The sequence below is a fragment of the Ranitomeya imitator genome, chromosome 1 (assembly GCF_032444005.1).
Source record: "Ranitomeya imitator isolate aRanImi1 chromosome 1, aRanImi1.pri, whole genome shotgun sequence".
Classification (NCBI taxonomy): domain Eukaryota; kingdom Metazoa; phylum Chordata; class Amphibia; order Anura; family Dendrobatidae; genus Ranitomeya; species Ranitomeya imitator.
In genome coordinates, this window is record NC_091282.1 from 243,569,922 (window position 1) to 243,582,196 (window position 12,275).

At 41.1% G+C, this 12,275-nt stretch overlaps 1 protein-coding gene across 3 annotated transcripts in view; it reads left to right on the forward strand.

The window, feature by feature from the left end:
* Positions 1 to 12,275, forward strand: part of TMEM116 (transmembrane protein 116) — a 79,560-nt gene that overhangs the window by 2,620 nt on the left and 64,665 nt on the right. For all 3 annotated transcript variants that reach the window (XM_069754834.1, XM_069754844.1, XM_069754839.1), the window contains exon 2: positions 4,118 to 4,164. In XM_069754834.1, the coding sequence (XP_069610935.1) occupies positions 4,118 to 4,164 (47 nt within the window). The remainder of the gene's footprint in view (positions 1 to 4,117; positions 4,165 to 12,275) is intronic.

A 12,275-nucleotide genomic window follows, 5' to 3' on the forward strand; every position in this document is an offset into this window, starting at 1 on the left:
TTTCAGTTTTTCAATACAAAAAGTTAATCTCGTATATTATAGTCATTACAGAGTGATCTATTTCAAGTGTTTATTTCTTTTAATGTTGATGACGATGGCTTACGGCCAATGAAAACCCAAAAGTCATTATCTCAGTGAATTAGAATACTTTATAACACCAGCTTGGAAAATTATTTCAAAATCCGAAATGTTGGCCTACTAAAATGTATGTTCAGTAAATTCACTCAGTACTTGGTCGGGGCTCATCTTGTATCAATTACTGCATAAATGCAGCGTGGCATGGAGGCAATCAGCCTGTGGCACTGCTGAGGTGCTATGGAAGCCCAGGTTGCTTTGATAGCAGCTTTCAGCTCGTCTGCATTTTTGGGTCTGGTGTCTCTCATCTTCCGCTTGACAATACCCCATAGATTATCTTATGCGGTTAAGGTCAAACGAGTTTGCTGGCCAATCAAGCATAGTGATACTGTTGTTTTTAAACCAGGTGTTGGTACTTTTGGCAGTGTGGACAGGTACCAAGCCCTGCTGGAGAATTACATTTCCATCTCTAAAAAGCTTGTAGGCAGAGGGAAGCATGAAGTACTCTAACATTTCCTGGTAGACGGCTGCACTGACTTTGGTCTTGATAAAACACAGTGGACCTACACCAGCAGATGACATGGCTCCCCAAACCATCACTGATTGTGGAAACTTCACACTAGACCTCAAGCAGCTTGGATTGTGGCCTCTCCTCTCTTCCTCCAGACTTTGGGACTTTGATTTCCAAATGAAATGAAAAATTTACTTTAATCTGAAAACAACACCTTGGACCACTGAGCAACAATCCAGTTCTTTTTCTCCTTGGCCCAGGTAAGACACTGCTGGCGTTTGTCTATTGGTCATGAGTGGCTTGACACAAGGAATGTGACACTTGTAGCCCATGTCCTGTATATGTCTGCGTGTGGTGGGTCTTGAAGCAATGACTCCAGCAGCAGTCCACTCCTTGTGTATCTCCCCCAAATTTTTGAATGGCCTTTTCTTAACAATCCTTTCAAGGCTGCGGTTATCCCGGTTACTTGTGCACCTTTTTCTACCACACTTTTCCCTTCCACTCAACTTTCCATTAACATGCTTGGATACAACAATCTGTGAACAGCCAGCTTCTTTAGCAATGACCTTTTGTGGCTTACCCTCCTTGTGGAGTGTGTCAGTGACTGCCTTCTAGACATCTATTAAGTCAGCAGTCTTTCCCATGATTGTGGAGCCTACTGAAACAGACTAAGGGACCTTTTTTAAAAGCTTAGGAAGCCTTTGCCGGTGTTTTTTTGTTAATTATTTTAATTTGCAAAGATAATGACTTTTGGGTTCTCATTGGCTGTAAGCCATAATCATCAACATTAACAGAAATAAACACATGAAATGGATCACTCTGTTTGTAATGACTCTATATAATATACGAGTTTCACTTTTTGTATTGAACAACTGAAATAAAATAACGTTTTGATGATATTCTAATTTGTGAGAAGCACCTGTGAGTAAGTAAAATAGATAAAAAAAATTTCCCCAAATCACAGCATATTATTCTTCTGTTATGGACCATGCATTCCAAAACTAATATCAATAGAGGAGTTTTCTATATATTTGTGACTTTTCTGGAGAAGCAACAAAACTGGTTTTGCCTTCTGGATAGAAACCACCGTTGTGTGTGAGACTAGGGCCAAAATGACTCATTTGTGTCTGGTTTGCATCTGTTAGTAAATTCTTACCATTTGGATTAGGAATGACTGTTGCTACAACTGAACTTATTCCTTTCCATTACTTGATAATATTATTATCAATAACAATCTTTATTTCTATAGTGCCAAGATATTCCATAGCTCTTTACAATACATAGAGGACATGTGCAACCGATATCATATATTATAGCGTACACATAATCCAACTACCCATTAGTGTTGAGAACCCTGCTTTGGGAGGTAGGGGCAACTCAAGAAGTAAAAGTGCTTGTTTTGTACATTAGTCCAGCCATCTTTGATAAAAAGAAAACAAGCAGTACACAGAGCTGCAAGACCCAGTCCCCAGCCGGCATCTGTGTGTACAGACATCTAGGGCATAGAGTATGGAGCAATAGTTCTGGAGAGCTGAAATGCCACTGTGTTATGGGTGAATAAATGGGCACATTCTCCTGCAGTTGCTGTAGTGTTGCGACTTCTTTACAAGTTGTTTAACTGGATTAAAGGGATTTTCTCCTACTTTGATATTGATGTAGGAGAGCTGATTTGCAGTACCCTGCAGCAGCCAGTGGTGTTCTGATCCATACCCTGTTTGTTTCCGACCTCTGCTGATAATGCAAACAGCTAATCGGTGGGGGTTTTGGGTGTCGGACCCCCAACGATCTGATATTGATGACCTTTCCAGAGGGAGCTTCACAATCCGATTTCTCGTTGCTGCATCAGTGCTTTGGGGTCATAAAGGGATAGATTGGCTTATTTTTTTTAAAGGCTACACAATTATATTAATGGTTTGGAAGGATAAAAGTTTCTGAAACGTTCTCTTTACAAAATAAAAATCTGTGTTGCTGGCATTTCCACCAATTTTCACAAAAAAACTCATTTCAGTATCGAGACAAAATAGCCAGTTTCCTACTCCACACTGATGAGGGGCAAATACCCCGAAACAGCTGTCTGTGGATGGATACCATGTTTTGGCATAGTTGGTTTTCCTTTTGGATGCTGCCCTTCCCGTGGTTGTTCCTTCCCGGTGAAAGACCTGGCTATTTATTGCTTGCGTTGAGAAACACGTGATGGTGTCTCCGTGGCTTTTCTACATGCGTTTGCATATTTCCCATAAGGGATGGGGGCAGTGTTCTGGATCACTGCGTTGAGAAACACGTGATGGTGTCTCCGCGGTGTTGGATGTTTTGATCTCTCCGAGGCCATTCATCCTTATGTTTTTAGAGTACCAGAAGCCAAACTTCCACTGGTCTGCTCCTCTCCACTTTTGAGGATCATCAATGTACATTGGCGTCAACACCATTCTTCAATTTAAAGAGTGGTGGTCATTTGCGCCTGTCTTCAGGATCCCAGATGAGAGGTCATTGACAAGAATGGTGTCTAGTTACAGTCTCCTCCTTGTTACATATGACCTTTAGATTTTTAGCAGCACAATCTAAAGTTACTGTTTGTATGATTGTGTATTCAGCAAACGGCATAGATTATGTTTCTTTCTCATGCTGTAGGACTTCACAATAGTATTCTATCAGTACAGAACAATGCCGGAGTGATGTATGTATGTGCATCAGGTTCCCTGTAATGCATCAGTGGCTTTCCTGCTTTGAGTGGGTGCTTCACCTATTGATGCAATGATGATAATTTTCAATAATGTTCCAAATTTTCCTGGTTCTTTGGATTAAGTGAGCATTTGTTTCAGGACATATTTCAGTAGCTTAAAGGGGTGTTCCCACTTTTAGAAAAGTGGACCCCAAATGTCTCCTGTAATGTAAAATAACAAAATCAGCTAGTACTGCCCCTCTCTGGGTCCAGTGCCAGCTCTCTCCACTCTTGCTCCAGGTTCAGTACTTTGGCTTCAGCAGGGATGTCACATCAGCAGCTCATATCACCACTGCAGCCAATCCTGCCTTTACAACCAGAAGAACTGTGGAGCTCAGTGATTGGCTGCAGCAGTGACGTTGCTCACATCATCGCTGCAGCCAATCAGTGAGCAGCAGGAACAATTTATATGACATGACACATTTGGGGTCCACTTTTCTAGAAGTGTAAATCACCTTTTGCTGAAGAACTAGATGTCAGGAACCAACATTGACAAAACCTCTGCACCTGTTAGCCAAGTCTAAAGTCTTAAGTGTATAACTAAAAGACAACAGTTCTTGGGTGAGGTCCTAAATACAGTATAATGGTAAGATATGCCTACAAGCGGAGGAACTACAACAACATATATATCTACATATATCATGTTTTGCCCCTCAGCGACTGTACTGAAAAGTAACATACAGTGCATTGATGTGCTGTGATATGTTACACTACTACATTGTGCTGCAGGATTCCAGTATTATGACATGCAGCACTATTTATCTATGTATTTTGCTCTAACTAACGTTGGTAATATTTTCCTTTTGTTGCAGGTGTACAGAAATGTGAAATGGATACAAGTGGTTACTTCTATGCTAAGGTACAAGCCACTACATAAATGACATAAAGGCATCAGTATATGCCAGTATCATTTCCTGGGTTCGTGCTATTGATACAGTGTGTATGGAAAGTCTTTTCACCCCTGTTATAGTGCCTTGTTTATTTCATGTAAAAAATAATGCCAAGAAGAACTGTTTCAGAACTTTTTTCACCTTTAGGCCTGGGTCACTCGCACGTCGGTCGATTTTCTCATGCGAGCGAATCGAGCCGATGCTAATGACTAGTGATGAGCGAATATACTCGAGATTTTCCGAGCACGCTCGGGTGTCCTCCGAGTATTTTTTAGTGCTTGGAGATTTAGCTTTTCTTGCCGCAGCTGAATGATTTACAGCGATTAGCCAGCATAAGTACATGTGGGGGTTGCCTCGTTGCTAGGGAATCCCCACATGTAATCAAGCTGGCTAACAGATGTAAAACATTCAGCTGCGGCAATAAAAACTAAATCACCGAGCACTAAAAAATACTCGGAGGACACCCAAGCTTGCTCGGGAAACCTCGAGTAACAAGTATATTCGCTCATCACTACTAATGACATTTGGTTCAAACTCTGTCAGAGTTTGAGCTGAGTGTGATCTTATTCCTTAGCATGAGAAAATCTTATAACAAATACGGATAACTTAGTTTCTCCATCTTCTCTTTTCTCTGTGTCTTTGGTAATCAGACTGCATTCAGATGACATCCGAGTGCAGTTTGATATTTCACACACATCCGTAGACTTGGATGGGTACACATAATTCGATCATCAGATGCCCTCAATGGTTTTCTATTGCCGAATTGGCATGAGAAAAAAATCAGAGATCTGCAGAGCCTCGTAGAATAACATTGGGCCGAGTGCTATCCAATAAAACATCGCATAGCACTGGGCCATATACGCTAGTGTGAGCAAGCCCTTATTGTCACCAGTGATCTGTACAAATGTATTAACAAACAAGCTGAAATAATTTTAAGAAGGAAAATAAAAATCACAAAACTAAAATAATGTGGTTGTGTAAGTGTGAGCACCCTATTATAATTGGTGATGTGGTTTGATGTGGTTGTGATCAGAATTAGCCAATCATATTTATGCTTATGTTACAGAGTAGTCAATATACAGCGGCCACCATTTACAGTGATTCTGATTAACCCCATATACAGTTTAGTTGTTTTAGTAGGATTCTACCAACATTTTCTTAGCTGCATTCGACAGCAAAATTCATTGTCTATAAACAGCTTACAACAAAGCCAAGGGGTCTCATTGTTGGATGTTATCAGTCAGGAGAAAGGTGCAAAAAATTTCGAAAGATTTAGATATACCATGGAGCACTGTGAAGACGGGTCATAGAGAAGTGGTTTAAATTTGGCACAGCTGTAACATTCCACTACAACCGTTCCATAATAGTTATGCAATGTCATTATTTTAGTTCTTTCCCCCCCCCCCTCAAAAAAAAAAGATTTTGGCTTGTTTTTCAATTTAATTGTACAGATAATGGGTAACATTAGAGGTGGAAATAATGTTTTTATAAAATTACAAAATATGTGAAGTTCTGTCTTGTGAGCCATAAATGTTTATTATGCTAAAAAGCTTTACATTGTGACCAGATATATACATATAGTACAAGGTTGAGCCAAGCGTATTGGAGAAGTAGAGATGATGGCCTAAGGCTACTTTCACACTAGCGTTTTCTGCAATCCGTCACAATGCGTCGTTTTGCAGAAAAAACGCATCCTGCAAAAGTGCTTGCAGGATGCGTTTTTTCCCCATAGACTTGCATTGACGACGCATTTGCGACGGATTGCCACACGTCGCATCCGTCGAGCGACGGATGCGTCGTGCTTTTGCGGACTGTCGGGAGAAAAAAACGCTACATGTAACGTTTTTTTCTCCTGACGGACCGCTTTTTCCGACCGCGCATGCGCGGCCGGAACTCTGCCCCCACCTCCCCGCACCTTACAATGGGGCAGCGGATGCGCCGGAAAAATGCATCCGCTGCCTCCATTGTGCAATGAAGCAAACGCTAGCGTCGGAATCTCTCCCCGACGCATTGCGACGGGGAGATTCCGACGCTAGTGTGAAAGGAGCCACTTGATAAGGTGCAGCACTGGCATTAGCGTTGTGGAGACAGTGTGCATCCATAGCAAGCAGAATGGATCTTGGTTTTATCTATAACAACTGGGCTGCAGAGGGAACCTATCTATGTTGTCCATATGCCATAACATGTTAATGCAGGCTGTTGGCTCATCCAGAGGTTATCTTACATAAAGACTTGCATTTCGCTGAAATTCTACTTTCTGCAATAAATATTAATCTTTTTATAAAGACTGTTCTGTTTTCTACTATTTTTTCACTGCTTACACAGTCTTTGCTTACTGTCATTCTGTAGGAACTTTCATTGTATTTACTAGTGAATAAAACTCTGTCCATAATTATTTAATCTCTAATAACTATACTGTAATGCTATGTGCCACGTTGAGCATTTGCTTGCAGAAATTTCTGCAAGGTTTCTGCATCTCTTGCTAGCAAAAACTTGCATTTTGCCACGGTTTTTGGTGTGTTGTTGCATCCGTTGTTGTACAGCAATGAAGGCTTTTTTGAGCTAAATAAAAATATTTGAAAAAAGTAAATGAAAATGTTTTGTGATGTAATTTCCTGGTTTAACCCCTTCTTTTTCATTGTGATGCAGTGGCATCAGGGTAATGGGATTATGGCTTGGTGTCAGCATCTGTCAACTAGGTTTAGTAATGAAGAGGTGTCAGCCAGACACCCTCATTACTAAATTGGTAAATAAAAAGTTAAATAAACACACACACACATTGTTACCAGGCTATATTGGAATATTAACAGAATAAATCTGCTGCAGGCTGATATTAATAGCCTAGGAAGGGACCATGGATATTGCCCCCTCTCAGACGAAAAACATCAGCTCTCAGCCGCCCCAGAAATGGCGCATCAATAATATGCGCCCCCTTATCTGGCGCTTAGCCTCGGTTTTCCGAATTGCCTTGGGGCGGTGGCAAGCGGGGTGATAGATTTGGGGTTCATGGCAGCCTTGTATTGGCAGCTGACATGAAACCTAGGTTAGTAATGGCTAGGCGTCTATAAGTCGCCCCCATTACTAACCCCATAGTAAATGTTTTTAAATAAAATACACCCAGAATAAAGTCCTTTATTTTGAAAAAATTACACAGACTCCTTTATTAAATCTAAATTCAACATACTCACCAAATGCATAATCCCCGATGCCCATGTCCCCTGTAAACAATCATATGCTCTCCTGCCCGCCATAGTACATGTAATCTAGAGTGTCCCACGGTGATCTCACTTGTAGAACTGTCACATTGGGAGATATGACTGCTCTAACTGGCCACCGGCTACGTACCGACAGCAGCGTCATTGCTCCCGCAGTGTATAGTGCTGAGCTGCCTTGACAGGGGTCACACAAGTTCACCACCGCTGCGTGAGAACTTTCACTTTTTTATACCTGCATTTTTGCTGCGGATTTGACTCAATTGAAGTCATTGGGTGAAAAATGCTAAAAATTTGCGCAAAGAATTGACATGCTGCAGAATAAAACGCACTGCAAATACTCAAAGGAAAATTACTGATTATGTGCACAGCACTTCAGGATTGTCATTGAATTCGCTGGCATAAGGTTGCCCTAGCGTTTTGACCCATTTCTGCTTGGAAAAACGCTGCAAAAACACACCGGGTCCACACAGCCTGACTTTAATTTATCCACTACCAGTAGTAAATAATGAACGTTTCTATTAAATGGCAGCAAACAAAGATCTTTAAAACTATGATCACTTTGACATAGAAAGTATATTGGCAAACAGTTTAAGTTTCCAGGATACAAAGAAAAACAATTATTTGTTGAAATAGTAATGGTCCGCTGTCTTCAGTGTCTTTTGCATGAATTATTTTAAAGTCGAGATTACTGCTCTTCCTCTCCTCGGCATCTTGCAGCTAGAACATTTTAACACAGAATATGCTGAAAATGATATCACACACGATTCTAGCTAAAGAGATGCTTGGCATGGTCCTCGGATATGCCATGAATGTATAGTAGTTTTATCCCATCAATGAAAGCCCCAACTTATCTGGATAACAAAGGATATGGATTCCCAGTTGTAATTTTTAGCCAAGTTCACACGTCACGGATTTATGGTGTGGATTCTGCACCGCAAATCCACAGCAATATACTTAGTGTACAATACAAGTAAATGGGTTTTTTAAAATTGCAGTCACATGTTGTAGCAAAAAATCCGCATGAAAGCATGGTACGGATTTTAAATCAGCAGAATGATCATTATTTTGCTGATTTTCATTGCGGTTTTCACCTCATTCATTGCTTAGTAAATGGCGCATAGGAGAAGTCTGCAAAAAATCAGTGTTTAGTCGCAAATTTGTAACTAAATCCACAGTGGAGATTTTCTGCAACGTGGTAACAGTCTAAAACCAATCCCATGTGACAGAATTCAGTCACAAACAGGCGGAATGTTAAGGGAATGTGAGCTGCAAATATGCATAATACTCTACATGATAGACTGGAGGAGTCAATGAAACAAGTATTAGTATATTTTTTACATTAATTTTTGGGCTGATAGATGCTTACGTCTACAAATTGGCACCTGTATGTTAATATAATTCTTAATAATGTACACACATGGACAACACTGTTGGTACCCTTATGGGAAAGTAATAAACACCCACACTGGTCACTGAAATAACTTAAAACTGTCAAAAGTATAAATTTACTGTCAATCAACCAATAAAAATCAGACATTGCTTTTGAATTGTGGTTCACCACAATACTATTAAAAAGAAATATGAAAATTGCCTGGACATGAATGATGGTAACCCCTAGAAAATTTTTTAAATAATTTGACCATAAGGACATGTTAAACTTGCAATCAGTCAGTCTGCCTATCTAAAGGGTGAAAAGTAGTCACTGTACTGTTTGGTATCATGGTGTGTACCACACTGAACATGGACCAAATAAAGCTATGGAGAAAGTTGTCTCAGGATATAAGAAAGAAAATAATAGATAAACACATTAAAGGTTCCTGTTATTACAGTTGCACATATTATTCATAAGTTTAAGCTCTGTGGGACTGTAGACAACCTCCCTGGACATGGCTGGAGGAGGAAATTTGATAACAAATTAAAGTGATGGATGATACAAAGTATAACCAAAGAGATTAAAGGCGATTTTCAAAGGTCAAGGTGCATTGGTGTCAGATCACATCATCTGTCACTCCCTTAGCCAAAGTGGACTGAATAGAAGATGACTGAGGAGGAAATCACTGTTGAAAGCAAATCATAAAGAAGTGTTAGAATCTGTTTTGTTTTGACCATCCGCCATCTTGTTGTGGTTTTCTGGCTGCTGGTCTTTTCCCCCTGGTGCTTGGTTGTCCTAGGTCAGGTGATTGTATCACCCTTTATTACCCAGCACCTGCCTCCCATTCCTTGCTGGACAACAGTGTTAATCCGCTAGAGTTCTGGCTAGGTGCTTTGATAGCTTTCTGTGTTTGATTTTATGCAGTTCTGGGACCTCTGGTTCTGCTATCTTTAGTTTCTGTTATCAGTTGGTTTCTGCAGCCTTCTCTGTGTTTCCTATTAGGAGTTGACCTGTTTTTTTTATACCCAGTCCTTAGATCTTTTAGGGATCTCCTTCCCCTTATCTATAGGTCTTCGCTGAGTTTAACCTAGGATCGTCGGTGGGACTATTCGCAAGGAATGGGTCGCCCACTCCAACGTAGGGTATCAGCCTAGTCTCAGTGCAGGGTCAGTTTTCCCCCTTCTATCCTAGTTCTGTGCTGCAGTTCCGTAACAGGTTGTCCAGCCACACATATAAAAAAAAAAAATAAATCCCAGGTTCTTTCAATATGTGCAGCGTCCAGGAACTTGCTCAACGCTTGCAAGGGTTAACTTCAGAAGTAGCCAACCTACAACAGCACGTGAGTAATTACTCTGGAGCACGCTCTGAAGAACCTAAGGTAGTATTACCTGAGTTTTTTTTTCTGGTAAACGGCAGGAATTTTTTATGGTTAAAAAGCGATGCGTCCGACATAGGAACTAATGGCGGCGTTAATGGACTGCGTTATGCCGCGGTGTAACGTAGTCAGTCTAATGGATGCCTGCAACGCAATGTGAACCCAGTCTTATAATGCTGGACTCAGTCTCTCAGGATGGCCCCGTCGACAGTGGGGAACTGATGCAACTTGGGGCGATGTCCTCTCGTTCCCAGGAGAGGGAGAAGAGGTTCGCTGAAGGGCTATGCTTGTATTGTGGTAAGGCTGACCATTTTATTAAGCAATGTGAGGTTCGCATATGGAAAGAAAAAAAAAAAAAGGTCAGTAGGAGTAACACTACAGTTCGTATTGCGTTTTTATGGTCTGAAGGAGTTTTTTTTTTCTGGTAATACCACATATCATGGTCATTCCATTGATTTTCAGGTATTGGTGAATTGTGGTTCTGCACTTAATTTGATTGATCAACAATTCCTAGACAAATATAAGTTTGATTCTGAACCATTGTCATCTCCTATTCCTGTTGTGGCTATTGATAACACTCCTCTGAAACATGGGTGTATTTCTCGAAAGGTTACCGGGTTCTCACTTATTGTGAATATGGAACATCAGGAATGTATAGACTTGTTTGTCCTTGCTAAATTACCTTGCCCAATCGTCCTGGGTTTACCCTGGTTAAAAATGCACAATCCTTTGCTGGTCTGGTCGTCTAGTACTATAAGGTCCTGGGGTAAGGGGTGTTATGGTAATTGTTGTAATGTTCACATTGTTGCTGTTGTGAAGAAGGAGCTACCTGAAGCCATTCAGGATTTCTGGAGGGTATTTTCGGAGGTTGAGTCGCAAGCTCTACCACTCCATAGAGATTAAGACTGAGCTATTGAGTTCGTCCCAGGTGCCACACTTCCTAAGAGTCATTTATTTAATCTGACGATTCCCGAGAGGGAGGCCTTAAAGGAATAACCACAGACTAGTTTAGCTGCAGGTCATATAAGACCCTGTAATTCCCCTGTGGCTGTAGGATTCTTTTTTGTAAAAAAAGGATGGGGGCCTTAGGCCGTGTCTGGATATTCGAGAGATTAATAAGATCACTGTGCGGAATCCTTACCCATTGCCGCTAATTCCGGATTTGTTTAATCAACTAACCGGAGCAAAGTGGTTCTCTAAGATTGACCTTCGTGGGGCATATAATTTGCTGTGGGTGAAGGAGGGCGATTAATGGAAGACAGCCTTTAATGCCTCGGAAGGTCATTTTGAGTGTCTGGTGATGCCTTTTGGCCTTACTAATGCGCCTGCGTTTTTTAAAAATTTAATTAATGACATTCTGAGGTTGTTGATTGGTAGGAGTGTTATTGTTTATTTGAATGATATTTTGATCTATTCACCTGATATGGAGTCGCATTGGCAGAGAGTCCGCGAAGTTCTACAGATTTTGAGCGGAAACTCACTCTTTGCTAAATTGGAGAAGTGCGAGTTTGCGGCACAGAAAATGAGTTTTTTTGGGGTACCTTGTCTCCAGTGATGGGTTTGAGATGGACCCGGTGAAGGTTCAGGCAGTGCTGGAGTGGCCTAGGCCTGAATGTTTGAAGTCGGTTCAGAGATTTTTAGGGTTTGCTAATTATTACAGAAAATTCATAAATAATTTTTCTGTGATCGCTAAACCTATAACTGATCTCACCAAGAAGGGTTCTAATACTGTTCAATGGTCCTCTGAGGCTGTTAAGGCTTTTGAGCATCTCAAGGAGAGGTTTAGCTCTGCTCCTGTTTTGACCAAGCCATTTCTGATCGAGGTTGATGCCTCTTCAGTAGGGGTGGGGGCAGTTCTGTCCCAGGAGGGAGAGGATGGGGTGCATCCCTGTGCTTTCTTTTCTAAAAAAATGTTTGGACACTGAGCTCAACTATGATGTTGGGAACAAAGAGTTGCTGGCCATTAAACTCGCGTTTGGCCATTGGCGAAATTTTTTGGAGGGGGCTAGACATCTGATACAGGTTTTTACTGATCATAAGAATCTGATATATCTGGATGCTGCTAAGCGTTTGAATGCCCGTCAAGCTGGGTGGGCACTGTTTTTTGCCCGGTTTCAT